This window comes from Bubalus kerabau, chromosome 9 (genome assembly GCF_029407905.1).
Source record: "Bubalus kerabau isolate K-KA32 ecotype Philippines breed swamp buffalo chromosome 9, PCC_UOA_SB_1v2, whole genome shotgun sequence".
In the NCBI taxonomy this organism is placed as follows: Eukaryota; Metazoa; Chordata; class Mammalia; order Artiodactyla; family Bovidae; genus Bubalus; species Bubalus kerabau.
Window position 1 is genome coordinate 34,034,688 of NC_073632.1, and position 24,472 is coordinate 34,059,159.

The 24,472-nt window shown below is 39.2% G+C and overlaps 1 protein-coding gene, 2 long non-coding RNA genes and 1 other non-coding gene across 6 annotated transcripts in view; 3 read left to right on the forward strand and 1 right to left on the reverse strand.

Moving 5' to 3' along the window:
• The window catches only part of RNF217 (ring finger protein 217), a 130,630-nt gene that overhangs the window by 40,581 nt on the left and 65,577 nt on the right, over nucleotides 1-24,472 (reverse strand). For all 3 annotated transcript variants that reach the window (XM_055534973.1, XM_055534974.1, XM_055534972.1), the window contains exon 2: nucleotides 13,203-13,436. In XM_055534973.1, coding sequence (XP_055390948.1) covers nucleotides 13,203-13,436 — 234 coding nt within the window. The remainder of the gene's footprint in view (nucleotides 1-13,202; nucleotides 13,437-24,472) is intronic.
• Nucleotides 7,159-7,230, forward strand: TRNAG-GCC (transfer RNA glycine (anticodon GCC)). Its single transcript has one exon. It is a non-coding gene; the product is annotated as a tRNA-Gly (tRNA).
• The window catches only part of LOC129619709 (uncharacterized), a 31,419-nt gene continuing 17,025 nt past the window's right edge, over nucleotides 10,079-24,472 (forward strand). Inside the window, exons 1-2 of the long non-coding RNA XR_008698051.1 lie at nucleotides 10,079-10,123; nucleotides 22,666-22,791. This is a non-coding gene — a long non-coding RNA (uncharacterized LOC129619709). The remainder of the gene's footprint in view (nucleotides 10,124-22,665; nucleotides 22,792-24,472) is intronic.
• On the forward strand, nucleotides 14,619-17,349 carry LOC129619707 (uncharacterized). Its single transcript, XR_008698050.1, has 3 exons — nucleotides 14,619-14,755; nucleotides 16,610-16,715; nucleotides 17,133-17,349. It is a non-coding gene; the product is annotated as an uncharacterized LOC129619707 (long non-coding RNA).

Below are 24,472 nucleotides of genomic sequence, written 5' to 3' on the forward strand. Positions count from 1 at the left end.
GTTAAAACACTTCCTCATACTAAACAGCATTCTTACTTTGATGACTGAAAAGTAAAATGTCAAAGTCGAAGAAAGTCATGTGGTTAATCTAATCAGTAAATTAGAATTCTATAACACTAAAAATATAAGGTTAATTTTGAAAATCTCTTTCAAGATTTTACTCAGATAAATTAGGAAACCTCTTGTGCTTTTTAAAAAGATGATTTTTTTAGTCATTTAAAATAACTATTTTTGCCTTTTCTGATCACTAAAGTTAAATTAATTTATTTTTAAAGTAAGAAGAATGAGTCAAAGTAGGTAAACTCCAGGTAATAAAACAATGTAAAATGATCACTGAAAACAATGAAGAACACATGTAAATATCATATGGGGCCTATATGAATATAATTTTTTAATATAATGAATGAAATGGGGAAGTAAAAAAGACTCACTTTACCTCTTGCTTCTGCCACTACGACAGAGGGCTTGAATATTCTATTAGACATTATACACAATTCTAAATTACTGAACTCTACCTTTGTTAAATTAAAAAAAAAAAACCTCGTTGGTTTTTAATGCCAGTCTTAGATTATATTTATGAAATGAATAGCCAAAGAATAACTGTAACATGTGCCTTGAAACTGGGATTAACTCAAAGGTTGTCAGACACTATAATGGCTCAAGGATCTTTATGACTGATGCTGAACTATCTTATCTACAGCTCTCTAATGAAGACAATTAGAAATATATGGTTCTCCTAAGGTACCAGAATGATAAGGAATCAGGTATTTGGTGTCCACCCCAGGATTCTGGCTTCCAACATCACATGATAAACAACTAAGTTTCACTGCAGAACCTGCTGCCAGACAACAAAGACTTGGCAGCAAACTATGAAAGGAATTTTGCACCAAGTTCTCAAGTGAAGATAAATAACTTAAATTCAGACCCGCCTGCTTACTGTCTCTCACTGAAAACAGGAAAATAACTATTGCCTTACTTTGGATTCCCTCATAGCTCAGTTGGTAAAGAATCTGCCTGCAATGCAGGAGACCCTGGTTCGATCCCTGGGATGGAAAGATCCCCTAGAGAAGGAAAAAGCTACCCACTCCAGTATTCTGGCCTGGAGAATTCCATGGACTAGAGTCCATGGGGTCACAAAGAGTGACACGACTGAGCGACTTTCACTTCGCTTAGTTTGGATTAAAATAATACAAGGACTAACAGGCAATCTCAACCACCTTGTTATTCAAAGACTGCGCCTAAATTGTTTAAAGACTGACTTTTTCGTTTGACGATGACTTATTCACTCCAACCTTCAGTTCAGTTCAGTCGCTCAGTCCTGTCTGACTCTTTGCGACCCCATGAATCACAGCACGCCAGGCCTCCCTGTCCATCACCAACTCCCGGAGTTCACTCAAACTCATGTCCATCGAGTCAGTGATGCCATCCAGCCGTCTCATCCTCTGTCGTCCCCTTCTCCTCCTGCCCCCAATCCCTCCCAGCATCAGGGTCTTCCTTAACCATACTCAAAGTTGGACTCATACGAAACACCTGTAGACATTAACACTGTATCTTCCTCCATATGAAATGCCATCCCATAATCACAGACTTCCCACATGGAGTGCCTGCCTTCTGAGTAATTATATTCACATACAGGTTACCGTGCTGTATCCATGCTATTCAGAGTGTAGTGCAGTATCACCTGGGAGCTTGTTGCCGACAAAAATTCATGTCTCGCCCCAGATCTACTAAACCACAGCCTGTGGTTTCACAAGGTCCCCACGTTAAAGTTTGAGAAGCACAGCTCTGTAGGACTGACCCCATCGCAGTGGCCACACCTGATCACACCAGGAATGAGTCCCTAAGCTAAAAGCAGGGGTCTGCTTGATGGCAAGCAACCTATGAGGCTGCTGGCAGGAGCTTTGTGCAGAGCATGCTCCTTGGTGAACAGGGATTAGCCAAGACAGATTTTTTTTTTCTTGAGGAGCAAAACAGGGATACATACACAAGTACTCTACCTTTGCTATATAGGCAAAGACAGAGAAAAGCTGAGTGACCACAGCACAGACCACTGGAGAAGGGAACAACAGACATCCATTTCTAGTAACACAACTGAGGGGCTCTCATGCTCCCAGAGCTAGGGTCCAGTTCTCCATGAGGCCCGCATGGGTGGCAGCTGAGACTGTTTTCTTGCCCTTCCTATTTCCCTGCAGCTTTATACTAAAATACATTACATGATGGAGCTTAAGAGAGAGCATAGCCCTGCTTCTCGTAACTGGAAAAAGTCCAATGAACACAATCTATTGAAACCTTTACTAGATCAAATGCTACTTGCTTCAGGAGTCTTCCCTATTTCTCCCAACCAGTTTCGGTATCTTGTAGAATTTACATTAGACATGTAGCTGTCTAATCTCCCTAACAGGCTACAAATTCACAGAGGGCAAAGGCTGACTTCTCATTCATTCTGTATTTCCTGAGTTAAGTAACACAGAACTTCTGGCACATGGTAGGCACTTGAGTAAGTTCTTTGTAAAATGAATGATTTTGCACAGAGCAAGTATGGCACATTGGCTAACATCACATGAATTCCAAGAAAAACCAACATGTCTAATCTACAACCAGTGGCTGAGATGGTATTACTGCATCTTAGATTACCAGATGATGTTTACTAAATATTATATCCACATGACATTTTACAAAACATCATGATTAATGTGTGACTCTTCTACAACAGGCAAGGCTACAAGTTTCAAAAGTAAAAGTTATCAGAGATAGGAATCTTCATTAACTTGTTCCATAATCCATGAAATATAAAAGAACCTTATATTACATTTTTTACTTTTGAATTTCCTTAGCTTTTCTAGAATCCTGGGCTACAATGACGCTCTGAGGACAAATTAAACCAACCCACTTGTTGTAAGCAAACTGTATTTTCTCTTAACAGTTCGTCATGCCAATAAAGAAATAACCCACAAAATAAATACAAAATTAAAAACCAAAGAACATCCTAGAAAAGTTTTTTGTCCATGAAATACTATACAGTCCTATATACATAATTATTTTAAGTAAATCATAAAATCCTTACTTATCAAACTCAAAATATTAGACAACATCCATGTATAAATGTGGCATGGCCAATATGAATTAACTTGGTTTTCCAAGAAGAATTTGCTTTATTATTAACAGAACTTCAGATTAAAAGAAATAATAATAAAACACTCCAAAATTCATTTTCCATCCAACAAATACTTACCAAGCACCTTCAAATAACAGATACTGAGTGCATTAATTTTAGACATATCAGAAAGAATGGAATATTATCCTCAAAAAAATTACTGAATGCAGAAAAATATCAACCTAAAAAGCTATAAAATCATGTGACAACTACTGGAGTGGAAGCCTGACAAGTGAGAGCCATGGGAAAACTGCCTCAAGGAAGGGCCAAAGGGCAGAAGTCAGAAAGAATAAGGCCTTGAAAGACGAGTGGGGTGTCACTGGGAAAAGTCATGGGATCACAGTGCAGGCAGAGAGCCCAACCTGAGTTGTCATCGAGGCCTGAGCAAAGAGTGCACTGGGGAAACAGCAGGTGCTCGCGTGGAACCCGAAAAGGAGAACCACTTTATCTGGGTCAGCCCTGAATCTCACCAACGAGTCCAAGTAACAGAGTTCAATCAACCTTACATTAAGGTTCCTATACTCCTGACATACTGTGGTCCAGAAACTTCTCAGATGAACCATATACAACTTACGGATGTCAGACTAGAGCGTCCAAAAGAAACTAATCAATATATATGTAAACAATTGCAACATCTCATAATTATAAAAGTCCCTTCAGTCATGTCTGACTCTTTGTGACCCCATGGACCATAGCCTGCCAGGCTCCTCTGTCCATGGGATTCTCCAGACAAGAATACTGGAGCGGGTGGCCATACCCTTCTCCAGGGGATCTCCCCAAGCCAGGGATTGAATCCACAACTCTTGAGTCTCCTGTATTTGCAGGCCTGTTCTTTACCAATAGTGAAAAAGTTCCATAACAGCTTAAAGTGGTTTTCTCAAAGAGGAGATTGTGAGGAGGTGCTGAATATTACAGAGAGGAGAAAAGAAGTCTCCAACGCATGGCTTTAAATGCTTTCAAGGAAGCACAATCCGCTCCCTTTTAAGATCAAATCTAACAGCAGGGGTGGCAGTGGGGGAAGGGTCTCCACATGGGAAGATGACTTGACTTCTTGCTTTGATTTTTAATCCCTCAGATCTTACCTGCTACTTGGGATTCTCACCCTGAATGCAGTGCCAATAATACATAGCTCCATGAGGCACTGCTCCTTGAACATGGTCCAAACGTGGCCAAGTGACCCTTCCCTAAATTTCTCACAGTATAGCTTAAACTAAACTGGAAAATGAAAGGGAAACTTTCCTAAAGGTTGGGGACCAAATAAGGACAAAAATGCAGAATAACACGTGACAAGACAACCTAAATGGAGATGGTATTTATTCATATAAATCACATCTACCTCCTATTGGTTTCCAGGCTTCTTTTACATAAGCAACACACAAATTTATTGCACAATAGGTGGAGCTAATGGTAAAGAACCTGCCTACCAATGCAGGCAGACATAACAGACTGGGGTTTGATCCCTGGGTTGGGAAGATCCCCTGGAGGAGGGTATAGCAACTCACTCCAGTATCCTTGCCTGGAAAAATCCTACAGACAGAGGAGCCTGATGGGCTATCGTCCTAAGGTCACAAAGAATCGGACACAGCTGAAGTGACTTAGCACGCATGTACACACATTCACTTCAATACTAACTTCTGTTTTTAACTGAGAGGCAAGCTTTTCTAGGACAGGATATTGGAACTTGGGAATAGGGATTCTGTCCTTTGAAGAGAGTCCTTCCTCCTTTCTTTGAGAATCACTGTTCTATACTAATCCGTCCTGCCTGGAAACATCTTTAAGCATTTATAGACTCTTCCTCTAAACCTAGAAAGCAAGACCCAGTGGAGTATCTGAGTCTATGAGGACCCACCTCTTCATAGATGAATACGAAGTCCTGGAAGATTCTGCTCCAATTTGTATAAACCCAAACTCCCTAGCCATGGCAGGATGACATCATCCAGTTTTCAAAAGGACACCCTGCTCGGAAGACAACACAAAAGACTAACCTCTCACAGAGATACCAGCGGAAGCAACAAGAGGACCATCTAAGTAGAGAGTGTACATGAGAAAATGGGAGTTTTCTCTGTGACCAACAGGTGAAGCAGGAGAAAGAGATCTCAGCCTGAAGGTAACAATGAATCTTTCAAAACGGAAGGAATGATTCTATAACTAGCAGGCTCCCTGACAATGGAAGTCTTCAGTGTCTGAATGGTCACTTGGTAGGCATTTTGTAGAGAGGATTTATGCACATGTAGACTAATGCATGGGATTCCATTTCAGCAAAGGCCCCTGTCTCTGGGATCTAATGTCTGATGACCTGAGGTGGAGCTATACAGGGTGGCTCAGATGGTAAAGAATTACCTGCAATGTAGGCAACCTGGGTTTGATCCCTGGATGGGGAAAATCCCATGGAGAAGGGAATGGCTACCCACTCCAGTATTCTTGCCTGGAGAATTCCATGGACAGAAGAGACTCGTGGGCTACAGTCCATGGGGTCACAAAGAATCAGACATGACTGAATGACTAACACTTTTACACTTTCACACACAGACTAATGCATGGGGTTCCCTTATAGCAAAGGCTACCAGCCTCTGGGATCTAAATTCTGATGACTTGAGGTGGAGTTGCACATAAAATGTAATGCCATTGAAACACCCACCTCTCCCTGGTCCATGGAAAAATTGTCTTCCACAAAATCAGTCCCCGGTGCCAAAAAGGTTGGGGACCACTGCCTTACAGTTCTGAATGGGTAAATATGGCAAGGTAGGAATACAGAATCAGAGAAGGCAATGGCACCCCACTCCAGCACTCTTGCCTGGAAAATCCCATGGACAGAGGAGCCTGGTAGGCTGCAGTCCATGGCGTCACTGCTAGTCGGACACGACTGAGCGACTTCACTTTCACTTTTCACTTTCATGCATTGGAGAAGGAAATGGCAATCCACTCCAGTGTTCTTGCCTGGAGAATCCCAGGGACGGGGGAGCCTGGTGGGCTGCCGTCTCTGGGGTCGCACAGAGTTGGACATGACTGAAGCAACTTAGCAGTAGCAGAAGCAGAAATACAGAATAAAGTAGGTGAGAAATGTACAGTCCTAACATCTTACAGAACATTTTACAATGAACACCAGACTTGGCTTACCCACTATTCAGCAGGTCATCAAAAAGAAATGTTTCTTCACTTGCCTCTTGTGCTAAAAATCCAAGGGGTGATATGATAAAGTGAAAAAAAACAAACAGTTCTCAATCCTATGGCAGGTCAATTCACAGGAGCCATGACCCTCTAATATTAAAATTATTGTAGTTTTTTTTTCTTTTTTAAGGTCAGATGTAGGCTAGAATTTCAAATGAATTTCAATATTTGGCTTTTGTTGTTAGAAGTTTCATGCACAAGGAAAGGCTCTGTAAAATACTATGGCTAATTTATGCATCAAGAAAGGAAACAAAGAACAATTTCAGCAAAGCACCTCATTAGAAACTACAGGTACAAATGCATTCTAATAAAATTATTAGGTCTTGCATTGTAATTGAGCATGACACATTTTTTCAGTGGACACATACATAACACACTCTGTTTATGATGGCTTTCCTGTTTTAAAACATTTAGTTGACTTACAATATTGTATTAATTTCAGGTGTACAGCAAAGTGATTCAGTTATACGTATACATCTGTTCTTCTTAAGGGATTTCCCAGTTAATGCTAGTGGTAAAGGACCCACCTGCCAACGTAGGAGACACAGGAGAGACAGGTTTGATCCCTGGGTCTGGAAGATCCCCTGGAGGAGGGCATGGCAACCCATTCCAGTATTCACACCTGGAGAATCCCATGGACAGAGGAGCCTTGTGGGCTACTGTCTACTGGGTTGCAAAGATTCGGACACAACTGAAGTGACTGAGCACACACACGTTCTTCTTCAGATTCTTTTATCATTTAGGTTATTCCAGAATATTAAGTAGAGTTCCCTATGCTATACAGTAGGTCCTTGTTGATTATCTACTTTATATATAGTAGTGTGTCTATACCAGCTTCCCTGATGGCTCAGATGGTAAAGCATCTGCCTGCCATGCAGGAGACCCGGGTTCAATCCCTGGGTTGGGAAGATCCTCTGGAGAAGGAAAAGACAACCCACTCCAGTAGTCCTGCCTGGAAAATCCCATGGTCAGAGGAGCCTGATAGGTTACAGTCCATGGGGTCACAAAGAGTCGGACACAACTGAGCGACTTCACTCAGTGTGTCTACGTTACTCCCAACCTCCTAACTGATCCCTCCCCACAAATGGCTTCTTCAAACCAGAATCAAGAATGCCGTCTTTATCCCCCTCACAAAGCTATGCTAGCAACAATCATCTAAGAAACTACACTTGTTTTCTCTCAGCTCCTGACATTCATGATGCATTACTGCCAAGAGAATTCAGTGTCATGAGCTAAGCTGATCTTGCCAGGCTGATGATGCACAAGCTGACTCTCAATTTGTAAACACTGTCAACTTAAAGTGATGGTGTCGAGGGAAAACTGAGGAGCAGAGCAGCACTAACTGCACCTCCACGGGAAAGCTGTAAACATTTTTACAGATGGAAAAAAAAATTCTCAGACTGTCTTTACTAGAAGGAAGCTTAAGCACATTTTATTGACTTTTTAATCTATGTATATATATATATGAAAATTGTTTATCAGAAGTATGACTGAAGAGGTGCAGGTGGATTTGAACAAAAGATTGGCAGGTCCCTAGAAGCAGAAGTAGTAGGAAGTTATTGCCACTCCTAGGGCCAAAGAGACAAGGGATGAATTTTCTGGAGCCTAGTGAGCATTAGAAAAATGGGATGGGGCAGGGGAGCACCCTCTAGAAGGAAGCCACAGTCATGGAGGGACACAGCTCTGCTAAAGCTTTGCACTGAAGTAGGAAGGGAATGGGCCTTCCCTAGTGGCTCCATTGGTAAAGAATCCACCTACAATGCAGGAGACTTGTCTGCATTGCAGGAGATTCAGGTTCGATCCCTGAGTTGGAAAGATCCTCTGGAGAAGGAAAAGGCAACCCACTCCAGTATTCTTGCCTGGGAAATCCCATGGACAGAATAATGCATGTACTATGCTCTCTTTCCACTCTCTCCTTCCCTGCCAATGCCAACCCTTGGCTGAACCCAAACGGAAATTGAGATGCTAAGGAAGCATGAAGAAGCAGTCCAAAAGATGCCAAAGAGGCATCTTTCTGGAGTATAGGACAGGTCATTGGAGACTGAATAACAGACACAGGAAGAAAGTAAGTTGGGTAGTACCAGAATTCCAGCCTTTCACTTACGCATATTTTAAAGTCTATCAGTTAGGAGCAACAGACCCATTGACTTGATTACATTAGTAAAGACCTTAGAAAAGTTCTCTCTCACATGAAGAAATAATGTATCTGTGCAGTTTTATAAACTGTGACTTCTAACCAGAAGATTTATAGTTACAAGAGGGAAAGTAATGCATAAGACAAAAGGTAAGAACACAGAGGGAGTTTCCCCAGGATGTTTTATTGGCTTTTTTCACCTTATGATGAGTCAAAGCACCATTCTAAGAATTATCAAGGTTCAGCTTAATATTTGTGGGAAGAAGAGTGGGGATGACGGTGAGTTTTGCCTCAAGGAAACCATAAAAAGGATTATTTCCAACATGTTCCCTTGTTGATTTATGCATGTTCTTCAACTTACTCCAAATAATGTGAAAAGGAGAATCATTACTTGGTCTACACTTGGAAATAAGAAGGAAACCCAGAATTGCCCGTACCTCAGTAAAACTCCTAGGAGTAAAATAAGTATATTTAAATTATTTGCAATCCTCTATTCTTTCCCATGAGAAACTAACTTTTCCTACCTCCCAAACATACAGTTTTCATTTCTGTGAATTCAGTGACCTCCTCCTCTTCCCAAATATTAATGATTTCCATCAGATCACTCCTAGCATTAGATCCAAGCCTCCTGGACATCTCTTTTCATGCTCCAAAGGTTCTTTAAACTCAAAGAACTTAAAGTCTGTTTCATCCCCCTTTCACTTTGACCATCCATCAGTCACCCAATCTTTTATTCCACCTCTATTCTTTCTGACTCCTCCATCGCCTCCCTAATAACCCAGAGTTGTTCATTCTGCTGACTTTTCCTAATAATGATAATAAGCATACTAATTCTAGCATGTGTTGAGCACTTAGGCTATATCAGACATGGTGCTATGCACTTTATATGTGCGATCTTATTTAATCCTTATTACACTCTTATGACAGGTATTATTTCTACCACCAGTAAAAGATGCAGAAACTGTTCTTAGGGTTACAGAGCTAGCATATGGCAGGCTGAGAATTTAAATCTGGTTTGAAGCCTGTGCTCTGACCCATCTTTTCCAGCATAGCAAATTCAACATTTCAAGGTTTCGCTTAATGCATTTGCCCTTTAATGAAGCTTTCCCAACCTCTCCTGCCCTTTCATCTCCTATGCACTCAGCATTTTCCACCCACATTTATTACAGTACACATTATTATTTATGCACTGGCCCATTGATTAGTTCCTTCATGAAATGTATTTTGAGAGAATACTCTATCAGAGTGCTTGACACAGGTTATCAGCAGTAAGCAAGTCTGGACCTGGTCTCCTAGAGACCAGTGGGAGAGACTTTAAGCAAATAACCACACAAACACACCATAAAATCCCAGATGATAATTACCATGGAGAAAACCTTCAGGTGCTGGTGATGTGCCTGTCTCCAGGCGTCACCTGAGCACATTACAGCCCAGGCATTTAAATTTTCTCCAAGCTAACTAGTTCTCTGTATTAACATGCATTTGGAGCCGCATTAATGAATTATAGAAACTGTTTAGGTTAGAAATTAGATTTCTAAATGGCAAGTGAAATCAATCTCATAGAAGTGGAATGGTAAAACTTCTTGGCCTCATGAGTTTCAGGGGTGAGAAGACAAATGCTAGGAATGAGAAAGACTGGATTTGTCCACAGGCAAGGTTGTCTCAACGTAAGTTTCTCAATTCAGGAATGTGCTTGTTCTATTTCATATAATAATAATTTTGTGGAGTTCAGAACATAATGAAAAGCTCTATTTACTGAACTGCTGCCAAAAGATGTTGAGTGAGGGCCTGGAAAGATAAGCTGGAAAGATAAGATTCTTAAGGAATTCTTGTTCCTGCTTGTTGATATAGTCTGTTTATCCTTTTTCCATCTGCAGAGTACAAAAAACTTACAAAAAGCTATTTAAATGGAATATTCAAATATGATATAACATGTGTGATATACTAAAAGTATATGCGTGCATACTCAATTGTGTCTGACTCTTTGTGACCCCACAGACTATAGCCCACCAGGCTCCTCTATCCATGGAATTTTCCAGGCAAGAATGCTGGAGTGGGTTGCCATTTCCTACTCCAAGTGATTTTCCCGACCCGATCAAATCTGTCTCCTGCAATGGCAGGTGGATTCTTTACCACTGAGCCATCTGGGAATCCACTAAAAGTATTTCCTGGCATAAAATAGCTATAATATTTTGAAGCAATTTTAACCTTAGATGTTAAGTGCCTCTGAACTGACAGCAGAAACTACAATCAATCCTCAAAGAATGACATTTTGGATCAGGATATTATTAATATGACTTGACTCAGAAAGAATATTGAAATATCTATTCTAAGGGTTTCATCAATATATGCAAAACACAATATAGACTCTAAGGAATAGTATGAAGAGATTTTACATTGCTCAAACATGTGAGATATTAGCAGTAAACTTTTCTGTTTCTGTTGCCTCATGACTCAATTTATTGCATTCAAGTACTTGAATTCACTACTCTTAAAATTATGACAAAGTATACCAATTTGGATACTGTTATTAGGAAAATTGAATTTTAAAAAATTCAGTCAACCTAACAAATAACCACTGGTTAATCCCAAAAAATGGGATCAGTTTAGGGTGCCATACTGTAATCATGAATGTCACAGTTCCTTTGCTAGAGCATCCATATCTGTGTTCTCTTTACTCATACGATCCAGACAGGTATGGGCATGTAAATCAGGTAGTTAATGCAAATGTGAGAACCTGGAGTTTAATGATGAAAATGCCATGTGAACACTGTGGGTGGTGCTGGCTTAGTCACTAAGTCGTGTCTGACTCTTGAGACCTCATGGACTGTAGCCCCGCAGCCTCTTTTATCCATTGGATTTCCCAGGCAAGAATTCTGGAGTGGGTTGCCATTTCCTTCTCCGTATAAAACACTGTACTAAGTGGTAAAAAATCACTGCTTCAGAAATTATTTGAATTATCCCTAGAACTCTGTAGAGTACAGAACAGGGGGATTATTTACCACTTCTGTTATAGATCATCTCTTCTATAAAATTAATTAAGAAAAACAATAATAACCATCCCTCAAATCTGTACTAGCTTTATTTTTCTTGAGCTGCTTAATAAAATAAATATAAAAAATATAAAATATAAAAAAATAAGTTTTACTTTATTTTGAGATTTTCATCTCTCACCTATTACCAAGACTTTTAACTGCTTCCTGATCAACAAGATTTAGTTTGTATTTACTTCTGCTTCACTTATTGCCAAGGTTCCCAGTTCTGCTGCCTATTAGAGCCACTTGGTGAGGTTCAAAAATTTGGAAGACAGTTGTTTGGGAGGGTTTAGGGACTGAGAACTGGTGTGCCTGACCCCAGAAGATTCCAATGTACAGTCAGGGCAGTGGAGCAAGGGTTGCTCCTGCTGTTGTTGCTGTGTTCCCTGCCTTCAGTCTTGCCCTCTTCTGATATCTTCCGTATGCTGCCAGAACGACCTTTCTGTAATGCCAGCAGACTTAAATTCAAGCCTGAGTTACAGGGTAAAAGACTCAACATGATCTGCTCTTAAATACCTGAGCTGCTGTCTGTTCTTATTCTCTTTCCACTAGTTCTACCAAGCACTTACTTTCAGCAAGCCTGCCTCCGCCTCTGGGCCTGGCACTTACTCCTCCCTTGCTCTGAAATGATCTCCCCTGTTTATCTGCCTGGAGAACCGCATCTTCTCCAGGAAGCCTTTCCTGACATGCCAGCCCCTCTCTTCTGTCGGTGTTCTCAAAGCACAAGTCTACTGGGTTTCACGTTTTTGTTTTATGACTACTCATATTATTTTTTTAAGTTTTCACTGGAGGAGAGTTGTGTTAGTTTATACCGTACAGCAAAGTGAATCAGCTGTACATACACATACATCCCCTCCTTTTTTGGATTTCCTTCCCATCTAGGTCATCACAGAGCATGGAATAAACTTCTCTGTGCTACACAGTAGGTTCACATTAGTTACCTATTTTGTACATATGCTAATCCCAATCTCCCAATGCATCCCATCCCCACCTTTCCCCCTTATGACACTCATACTGCACTATCATTTTAGAACATATGACTCTCTCACCTTCATTAGACATCTTTTGAGCAAGGACTATGTCACGTTTACCACTGAATCCCCCAAACTTAGCACACTGCCCAGCATATACTGGCATTTTGTATTTGCTGAATAAATGAATAAATAGCATATTACACTATTTTACTTATTACAGACAGATTCACATTGGGTCCACTGAAAAACATCTCAGACGGTAAAGCATCTGCCTGCAATGCAGGAGACCTGGGTTTGATCCCTGGGTCGGGAAGATCCCCTGGAGAAGAGAATGGCAACCCACCCCAGTATTCTTGCCTAGAAAATTCCATGGATGGAGGAGTCTGGCAGGCTCCAGTCCATGGGGTCACAAAGAGTCGGACACGACTGAGCAACTAACACACATTTATTTAATATTTAGTAACAGCAGTGATAATTACTTTAAAAATTAGTCTTTTAATCTGGCTATGAGTGAATTTTAAACAGGTTAAAGCCAAAGGAGAACTTTAATTAAATCCTCACGAGTACTCTATTAGCGGCATCCCCAAACCACACATTTTTCAGAATTACAGCCGTTGTACACTCACCTTGGACTCCGATAGGGGAAGGAAGCCCACTTAATGCCTAACACAAGTTGGCCTAACTTGGCTGCTCTCTTTATGTGACATCTAACCCACAACTCTGGTGAACATGCTTACTTTGTATTTGCTTTCTGATCTGGAAGGGGTGGGAATATGTCCTTTTTTCTTGAAGGTTGTAAAGTGCTTGCACTGAGGACATGGCTTGGTGCTGGCATCAATACGGCCAAGTTCCAAGAAGTACTTGTATTTGATGGAGTCTTCATGTGTCAGGTTATAGACAACCATTGTTTCTTCCAGGAATTCAAAGCACTCAGTGATAGGGCATTTGATTTCCACTTGGCCAAGCTGTACCTGTGTTAAAGAACAAATGGGAGAGAAAGAAAAGGCCCTGGTTATTACATTTCTCTTCTTTTTGCATATGGTAATGCTGATTTCATAATTATAGCAAAGGATTATCTGTCACTTTTCATGATTCCGTAGCATAATAAATGATAATCACTTTGGTACCTGTCAGGTGATATCAAATAATTACTATATAATGTCTCCAAAATGACTGATAGGGCATTTAAGCATTCTCTATCATTAAATATAATGATTATCAAATATGAGAACTGGAATGGGCCTACATCACAGGCTCACCTGGGAAGCAAATTATCATTCAATCCTCTGCAACCTGCAGGATGAGACAGCATTCAGACAACGAGCCAAATAAAAGAACAGCTTGGATGAAAAGCTGTTTCAGATTTTTCAACCTTACTACAAAGTTCCTGCCAGGCTCCTCTGTCCACAGGATTTCCCAGGCAAGAATCCTGGAGTGGGTTGCCATTTCCTTCTCCAGGGATATTGATTCCAGACCCAGGGATCAATAGCCACCAGGTGGCATAGCCTTACTCAGCACTAGACTTAGGGCACATTTAACTTTAAGACCAGAAGAAAATAGGATTTTACTTATATATGCAACATCCAGTAGTCTAAAAATTATTGCTAAAAAGAAAAAACCCTTTCCCCTGACTTTCCCAGGTAAAGAACATATAACTGTTCCCATGTCATGAGAATCATATGCACAAGTAAGAAAATTAAACCAATCATAAAACTGTAAAAAAAAATCCCTCTGAGATCTGGCTGCTTCTGAAGTAATTTATAAAATGAACTCCTTCAAAGAACTACAGAGTTAGATTAGGAGAGGGGAGAGGGAATGTACTGGAATGACACATTTACTATTTATTTGATAGAGAACTCAAGAAATGGCTAGCATTAAAAATTACAGTATAAAATTCAAGTACAAAGTGTGGACACAATTAAGTTTCAAAGGATTAAAAAAAAAAAACTACTTTTTAAGGATGACTTGGGCTTGTTTTCCATAAATAGTAACAAAAACCCTTTACAGTCCTGGCATTATAGTCTCTTTTTGCCCATCTTAGGGTAGCAAAGGGAGGCAGTGAAAGCTCTAAATGGAAAACAACCCCAAACTATTTCTTTCTCACTTGGTGAACTTGACATTTTGAGAAGGTGAAACTCATTGACCTTAATGAGAAAAGCCCAGGATTAAGATGGAGAGAGGAATGCGAAAAAGTCACCAGATCTGAGGAAAGAAAACATCTATAATGAGCAATTAACAAAGACCCTAAGTTCATAGGAACTTTGACCTTTGCTGTTTATCTCGAGGAAAGGTAGGTTAAGAAGCTACACTCTATAGGATGCCTGGGAACGACATATTTAATACCAGTAAAGAACATAAGCCAGATTGATAATGAAAAAAATCTAACTTTGGATAAGCCACCTTATTAGTACTGACCTGTTGAAATATAAGTTTCCATATCATCTTATGCTGCTGCTGCTAAGTCAGTTCAGTCGTGTCTGACTGTGCGACCCCATAGACGGCCTCCTACCAGGCTCCTCTGTCCCTGGGATTCTCCAGGCAAGAACACTGGAGTGGGTTGTCATTTCCTTCTCCAATGCATGAAAGTGAAAAGGGAAAGTGACGTCGCTCAGTGGTGTCCGACTCTTAGCGACCTCATGGACTGCAGCCTACCGGGCTCCCCCGTACATGGGATTTTCCAGGCAAGAGTACTGGAGTGGGGTGCCATTGCCTTCTCCGTCATCTTATGCTACTATTGTATAAAGATGGTCCAGAGATGCTTTTCAAGTATTAGCCCAAAGCAATGTTTTCTACTTTTTTGATGAGTCTGCTTATAGTTACAATCAGATCTTATTATTATACTTGTTAGTTATTACAACCCAAATTATGCTTTATATTAAATTATTTTAAGTTATAGCTGAAGTCAGAGGCTGTGCAGATAAACTGGGATCTGAACAAGAGGGCAGAGTATGAAGCCACCTTAGGAGTCTGAGGTAGACACCTATGAAAATTGAAAACTTCTGTTTTCTGCATGTGAAAAGACAATTTCTTTTCATTCTACACAGAAGAGTTCACTTGGTACATCTCAAGTGACTCCTGCTTACTGGGGAGCCACATATCTGCGGGAGTAAGAGCTGGAATATTTTACTCCCAGGTCAATGTTTAACCTCCCCTCCCTTGCCTCTAAGTTTATTTAAGTAAATAAATAGTAACAATGGAAGTAGTAATTCCACAGCCACCCAGGTAGTCAGGTCTTAAAGAAATAGAATGCAGTACAGGGACTAGACAATCCAAGCAGCTCAAGGGAGTGGGTCCTCTTGTTCCCGTCAGCAGCAGGTGTTCATATCACACTGCGACACCTACTGTCTGATGTCCAAACAAAGCCTCGTCTTCTTCATGCTTCTCAAATATCTGCCTCCAAGTCTATTCCATTCCCAAAGAACCGTTTCCTTTTGCTTCGCACCCTCTGCATTTTGCCTACTTCATACCTTCTCTTCTCTCTGAAAGCTCCAAAATCTCTACCCTGCTACACTGAGCCAAATTATCTCATATTTTATTAAACAGAAGCAATATGATAATGTCCCATTACCCTCCCACTACCAACTCTCCAATGCCTGTCCCCATCTTTTCTGTCTTCCCTCCTTTTTTTTTTGTATTCTTCCCTTTTTATTAGCCTTTATGTTTTTCTTTAATTTTTATTTTATACTGGCATATAGTTGATTTGGGCTTCCCAGGTGGCACAGTGGTAAAGAATCTGCCTGCTAATGCAGGAGATGCAAGAGATGAAGGTTTGATCCTGAGTTGGGAAGGTCCCCTGGAGTAGGAAATGGCAACCCACTCCAGTATTCTTGGCTGGAAAATTTCATGGACAGAGGAGCCTGGTGGGCTACAGTCCATGGAGTCACAAAGAGACACGCCTGAGCATGCATGCAAGAAGAATAGTTGATTTACAGTGGAGTGTTAGTTTCAGGTGTAGAGCAAAATAATTTAGTTACACATATACATATATCTATTCTTTTCCAGATTATTTTCCCATGTAGGTTATTACAGTATTGAGTAGAATTTACTGTGCTATACAGTAGGCCCTTGTTGACTATTTTATATATAGTAGTGTGTATATGTTAATCCCAACCTCCTATTTTATTTGTCTTCCCTCCTTTTACAGCACAGGGCCTGAATCTCCTTCCAGACTGCATGAGTCTCTTAAAGTGTCTGTTGAGAATTCAAGTTTCCTGGCCCACTCGAGGCCTATAAAATTTGAATTATTGCTGGTAAGATAATAATTGGCAGTTGGAACAATTACTCATACAAGCATTATTCATACTTCTTCATACTAACATCCCCTTTTTCATAATAAAACACTACTCATGACCTAGGCAATCTCTGGCCTGTACATGTCTATTTTTTCAGAATTTATTTCCTCAAAAGATCACTAAAAAATAATAATCATGATTGAGTAAAGTACATTCATTTATTTATTCAACAAGGTACATAATTCATCAATTCAAAGATGCATTTTTTCAACATTTTAATATTTCAAAAGTCAAGACTATCTTACAATTGATAGTATTTAACACTGTGCCATAGTTTAATTAGTATCATTTTAATTTTCTTAGAGACACATAATATAACACTGCATCCTACAACTGTATCACATCTTAGATTTCAACTAAAAGTGGTTTTTACAGGTTTGGTTTGTTATGATGGATTCTGGGGAAATGAGAAGACAAAGAGAGAAAGAGATACAGGGCTTCTATTGGAGGAAACACATGATAAACAACTAAATGAATCAGGTAGACTGGAATCCGTCTACCTATGAAGCAACTACACATCAAAGAAGATATCTCCGAAGAGGTGACGGCTAAGAACAAAAGGGCCGGTCATGCAGAGAACTTGCAGGAGGGACTGAATGGCCAAGGAAACAAGGACCATGGCTCTAGGGCAGAAAGTGTTGCCGCGCCTGTGTGCAGGGAACAGAACTGAGCAACTGAAACACGTACCAAGTGAGCCAGAAACGCAGGCCTTGCTGGCTGTGACCGGAAGTGTGGATCCTATTCTAAGTTCACTATGAATCACCGACTGGTTTTGTTGAGGAGTGACATACCCCGACTTACATTTTACAAAGAGATCATCCTGGCTCTTCCCAGAGAACACACTGGACCAGAGAGGGGAGCAGGAGGTCCTCTGGTTCTTTCTACCAGTGGCACTTGACTACTGCAGTTATCCAGGCAGCAGATGACAGGGGACTGAACTAGGTAGCAAGAAGTAGCCAGACATGAGATGCATTTCGGAAATGCAACCAATGGGGTTTGGTGGTGAACCAGATATGGAGGATGAAGTAAAGGCAGGAGTCAAGAATTCCAGGTTTTGGGCTTGAAATAACCTGATGATCGGTGGGTGCTATTAATATTTCTAATAAAATTAGAATTTCTAATAAAACACAGTTTATTGAGAATTTCTAATAAAACACAGTTTATTGAGAATTTCTAAAAAAACAACAGTTTACATGGATATGTGATACTTGCTGGAAATGACTCACGGCAAATTTAGTAAAGATTAATTCATCCACAAAACATATATTAAATTCCTATAATATTACAGGTAAAGGATATAAAAGTCCAGGATATAAAGTAGCTTAAACCATGAATCCTGCCCTCATGGAACTTGAGAATACAGTAATTAAATTTGTGTTGATAGCCTCTTCTAGCAATTTGGAATTTAGTGGTATTTAATTGGAGAAGGAAATGGCAACCCACTCCAGTACCCTTGCCTAGAAAATCCCATGGACAGAGGAGCATGGTAGGCTATAGTCCATGGGGTCGCAAAGAGTCAGACACAACTGAGCGACTTCTCTTCTTCTTCCTCAATTCATTTAATATTCTATCCCCAAATTTAAAATTATTAGGAACACATATACATATGCACAAATCTTCAGATTGGTATTATGAACCCTTAAGTACCCATGCTTCAGCTTGGTCAATTTTATTTTTTTTCTGCCCTGACCTACTACAGTCTTCCCATATTATTTAGTCCAAATACCAGACATCATGTCATTTCACTCATAAATAATGCAGTATGAGTCTAAAGAAAATAAGAAATCTTTAAAATATATATAATCACTATACCAAATATTTTTTTAAATGACAATAATTCTTTAATATCAACTTAGTTTCAGTAATGTCATCTAACTTCTATTTATAGAAATTTTTGTACTAGTATAATAAAACAAAGGTCTAAATTTCTGTTGTGTTCAATGCTAATACTACTATTTATATCACTGAAAAATAGGCTCTCCAAATCTGAACAAAAGCATGTCCATTCTTGAAGACAAAATTATTTAATTCTAAAACAGTCTCCAAGGGCGTTAGTAAGAAACACAGTTATCCACTTAATGTTCAAGTTAGATGGCTAATTTGCCACTTGGGATAACTCAAAAGTAATTCAGTGACACAGGTGAGGGAGACAACTGGAAAAGTGACAGACTAATTAATTAACTCTTCCAAAGAAAAAGACAGAGAAAATATAAACCTTGGACTTCAAGGCTCAGTTTATCAAACACATGGTTTACATGTTTTGATCTTGGTTTTGGTTGGTCATGAGAGTATACAGCGTGCTTTATACAGTCTTTTGTTCACTTAAAACCAAGTGATTTCAGATTTCCTCTATCATTAAAAAGCAGCACATTAATATGGCAGAGGAGAAGAGAACACAACAACGAAAGCAATAACAACAGTCATGAAATGTATGCAGCACCTCGTCTATTCCAGGCATTGTTACAAGCACTTTCTGTGCATTGGGCTTCTCTGGTGGCTCAGCTGGTAAAGAATCCGCCTGCAATGCAGGAGACCTGGGTTCGATCCCTGGGTCGGGAAGATCCTCTGGAGAAGGGAAAGGCTACCCACTCCAGTATGCTGGCTTGCAGAATTCTACAGTCCTGGGGTCGCAAAGAGTCAGCCACAACTGAGCGACTTTCACTTTCTGTGCATTAATTACTTTGTGGAACACCATAAAGGCAGATTCATTTTTAGGTTCATGGATTTCTCCATAATTTTATCATTAATGAGACGAAGGTGGCTGCTTTACTGACAAATATGCTCTTTTGCTGGCTCAGCAGATATTATAGATCATTGTGTAGATGCCTTTGATAAAAATCACACTTAGACACCCAAGTACCAAATACAAAGAAAGTAACTTAAAAAGCAACAGAGGAAAAAGATATTCCCACACAGAAAACTTCAGCCCCAGGTGACTTGCTGGTAAATTCTACTAAGAACTTAAGGATGAAATAACACTGACACTACCGAACTACTCTTAGTGAATAATGATAAAAAGAGGGGGAGAGATCACTTCTCAGGTTGTTTTATCAGGCCAGCATACTCATGACACCAAAATCTGATAAGGGTATTGCAACCAAGAAAAACTACTGACTGATCTCTTTGTAAACACAGATACAAAAATTCTAAACAAAACATTAACAAACCAATCCAGATAATGCATGAAACAGATAATATAATCAAAGCGGGTTTATTCCAAGAATGCAAGAATGACAACATTCAAAAACCCATTGCCATAACTCACACATTAATAAAATAAAGGAGAAACATCATATGATTTTCTCAATAGAAAGAGGAAAGGTTATTTGATAAATTCAACATTCGGTTATGCTAAAATCTTAGCAAACTCGGAAGAGATGAAAACTTCCTTAATCTAATAAAGAGTATATATAAGAAAACCTACAGTAAACATAATACTCCATGATGAAATATTGAAAGTTTTTTCTTAAGAATGGAAATGGAGTGAATATGCACTGCCAACATTACTAAACATTGACGAGAGCTAGCCAATGCAAGAAGAGAAAAAGAAAACTGAAAATAAAATCGTAAGAAATAAAGATATAAAATCCCCCATTTCTTCCAGATTGAATAACTGCAGGCAGGTTCTTTACCACTGTGCCACCTGGGAAGCCCTCTGGTCCTTTACTAGTTGCTAAATGTCTCCCTTGCCCAGCATCTGTAAAAGCTGGAATTTACCAATAGAATTTGGTTGTTTAGAGGACTCTATGAGTTAATTTTTTGGGCTTCCCAGGTGGCGCCAGTGATCAAGAATCCGCCTGCCAATGCAGGTAGATGTAAAAGACACAAGTTTGAACCTTACATTGGGAAGATCCCCTGGAGGAAGGCACGGCAACCCTAGTATTCTTGTCTGGAGAATCCTCATGAACAGAGGAGACTGGTGGGCTACAGTCCAGAGGGTTGCAAAGAGTCAGACACAACTGAAGTGACTTAGTAAATTCAGTCAATCCAGTATCAAAGATTAATAATCAGTATTACTCTAGTGGGAGAAGGAAGGCTTAAATTTTGTTTTACTCTGAGGTTTAATTTCAATTAAAATGGCAAGTGAAAATTTCAGAAACAACTTTAAACTTTAAAAAAGACCTTGCAGAGCTCACAAGAGACCTTTTATAACTTCTTTCCCCTCCTCTTCATTGGTATCTTTTCCCTGACTTTCAAAATATGCTTAAATATCCTAAAAATGTCAAAAGCAAACAAAACCAAAAGCTGGTGGTTTAGTTATGGAAAACTATTTTGCCCTTCTACAAATTCGTTTAACAAGTCTGAAAAGTGAAATAAGAAAGTAAAATTTTGCAAATACAGGTGATTTTGAGGATTTATGCATATTAGTGCCCAACTAGAGCCACTAACTCAAGTAAGGGCATATTTAAGGTAAAAGGTTCAAGGAAAGGCTTTCTAGGTGGTACAGATGGTAAAGAATCTGCCTGCCAATTCAGGGGACACAAGAAATGCTGGTTTGGTTCCTGGGTGGGGAAGATCCCCTGGAGAAGGAAATGGCAACCCACTCCAGTACTCTCGCCTGGGAAATCACATGGACAGAGAAGCCTGGCCGGCTACAGTCCATGGAGACACAGAGTAAGACACGACTGAGCACACACACCGACGTATTGCAAAACAGACATGCCAGCTCAGAAGGGCAATGCAGTAGCTTGCCAGTTTTCTTCCTGCACACACCAAGGTAACTTTCATTCTCTCTTGGAAAATGTGTTCACCTAGGTGTGTGCAGGAAGAAAACTAGAAAATCTGTTTCCTAGATTTTTACCTTTGTTGCAACTGAGTATTCTCTTATTGAGAATATTCTTGTTGAGAAGTATTCTCTCTGTGGTTTTTATCTCTTTTCTCATCTTGTTTCTTTCTCATTTTCATTACTTTTACTTTGGTCCCTAAATCAGGCTCTCAAAATGACATTTTGTTTCTTAAAATTATTAGCTTTGGGCTTTCTTGTCCTTTATATTGCTTTTTTCCCCCTTTTAGTTTTCCTTTCTTTTGATTTTTACATTAGTATTATGCTCTTCCTGCTTTGATTTGTTTCACTTTGTTATTCTTTTCCTAGCTTCTTCTGATCACTTTGTTTTCTGCTTTTACTCTTTAGCAATGAATAGTTTTTGCTACATTCCAAAAATTCTGGTATGAAATGTTCTCTCTTCATTATTTTCTAGGCAGTTTATAATCCATTTTTACTCCCTCTTAAAGTGTTTTTTAATTTCTATGTAGTTTTTTCAGTAACTTTTTTCTAAATTTATTTTCAACTCTACTTGATTATGAAAAAAGTAAACTATAAAAATCTTAAATTTGGGATATTAATGTTTTTCTAGCCAATTACATAATCTTTTAAAATGTGTTTTGGACATTAAAATATTTAATCAAGAAAGGTAACATTCTATATAGATTTCTATTAAACCACAGCTTTGATGGTTTAAGTCAACTTCTCCATGGGCTCATTATTTATCTCCTCAATCGGATTCTAAAAGAGGAATATTTAAATTGCTTACTATATATTTTTTTCAAATTACCTTTGCACTTCTAGGTTTTATATTTGACTGCAATGTTATGTGGTACATACAGACTTATGACATATCTTCATAAATAATGTTCTCTGTATTTAATGTTTTTACATTTAAATTCTCCCTCTGCCTCATCAGAAATTAATACTATCATTTCCTCCCTCTTTTGTGATTTTCCTCCTATGGCTCTGCTCTTTTCTTCTCACCTCAACTTCATTTTAAGTCACTTTATTATAAATGATTCTACAGATTAATTCAATATTCAAATATTTAGTCTGTGCCTACCATGAACAAGGCAGTCTACTAGGTACTGGGGGGAATTTAAAGCTGAATAAACTACCTTCAAGTAATTCTCAGTTTCTTAGGGGAGACAGCATGGGCATAAATAACCATGGTTCAGGCAGAGAAGCACAAAGCAGAAACGGTTTTGACTGCTCATGGAAAGGAAGGCATTTTAGTTAAATCATGAAGAATGGGAAGGATGGATCACAGTGAGTAGCTTTGACTATGCCTTATTTCTTAAATTGAAAAATAATATGAAATACATATATGATAATGTTAGGTAAGAAAACAGAATAAACATTGAATTTATATATTATAAAAATGTAAAAGCATATGTGAAAAAATATAAACTGAGAGGGAAGAAGACAGAATTGCTAAAACTGGATTTTTCAGGTGGTGGAATTATTTTTTCTTATTTAATATTGTAGTATGTTTGTTACATTTTTTTATTATTCAGTAGTTTTTTATTTCTGCATATGTGTTTTCTGTACTCCAATCGGTGATAGTTACAGAAGGGAGTGCAACACCAATATACCGAAACTTTGCATTGGTCCTAAAAACAAGACAGAGTACTAAGAATTATGGGTACAGGATTTTACTTATCAAAACTGAATTACGAACACCATTTTTGTTTCTGTACACATCTGGTAATCTAACTTTATAGCCTCTACCACGGCACTGAACTCTGGGCTCTGTCCTTACCCTCTGCCGCGTGCAGTGGAGAAAGCAGACATTTCCTCGGTCAACTAAACCCTGTGGGAATCTTATCCCACGCGCCGCTGACGTCATCACAGCTAGTTCACAGAAAGCAACATTCCTTTCATGGAGCTCATGTCAAAATAGTTTTTTAAAAATATCTAGAAACCTTTCCTCCTGAAAATTGTGTAACAAATAGAACAACAAAAATCACTCCTTACGATATTACTTGTAAACCTGGAAGAAGTCCAAGTTTCACAAACTTTAAAAAAATACATGTTCTGTAGCTTTATTCACAGTCATTTTAATGTTTGGGGTTTTTTTCCCCCTACAGGTTTTGGGCTTTCAATATTGGCAAGCAGCAATGCTTTCCTAGACCTTAAACCAAGTTAACATAGTTTTTTAACTTAAAAGGAGCAATTTCAACAGAGCTTTTTCATGCCAAAACAAAGTATCTTTGTGCACCACTCACTCAGTTCTAGGAATAGTCTGTTCACTACCTGGAGTTTTTAGATTCAATAAAAAAAAATATAATTCCTTTCCTGGTTTCTATTCATCTTTTTCAGATATAAAATACTGCTAAGTGTAGAGTGACCAAATTTTCCTTTATATCTCTCAGGAACCAAGTTAAAGTGTCTAAGAATATGAAAAGAGAAAAAAAAAAATATGTATTTTTCAAAAACTCTTCTGAAGTTTGAGTTTTAATACCTCCAAAATAGGGGAAAATATTATCCTAGAAGTATAGAAATCTCTTTATAAAAATGTGATTGGCTATAGAGACGTAACCACAAAAACTAGCCTAGTGAATGAATATACTATAACCTCTCACTGAAAAGCTTTGTGGTTAGACTGAAAAAGGGTTGGAATACCTGGAATACCCAGTGTTAAATGTCTTGATTTACTTCAAGTGTGTCTTATAAAATCCCACCCTGCTTCAACTGAGCTTCTTCATTTCTTTAGGAGACTGTAATACAAGGATTAGAGAAGGCAATGGCACCCCACTCCAGTACTCTTGCCTGGAAAATCCCATGGGTGGAGGAGCCTGGTGGGCTACAGTCCATGGGGTCAGTAAGAGCCAGACACGACTGAGCGACTTCACTTTCACTTTTCACTTTCATGCATTGGAGAAGGAAATGGCAACCCATTCCAGTGTTCTTGCCTGGAGAATCCCAGGGACGGGGGAGCCTGGTGGGC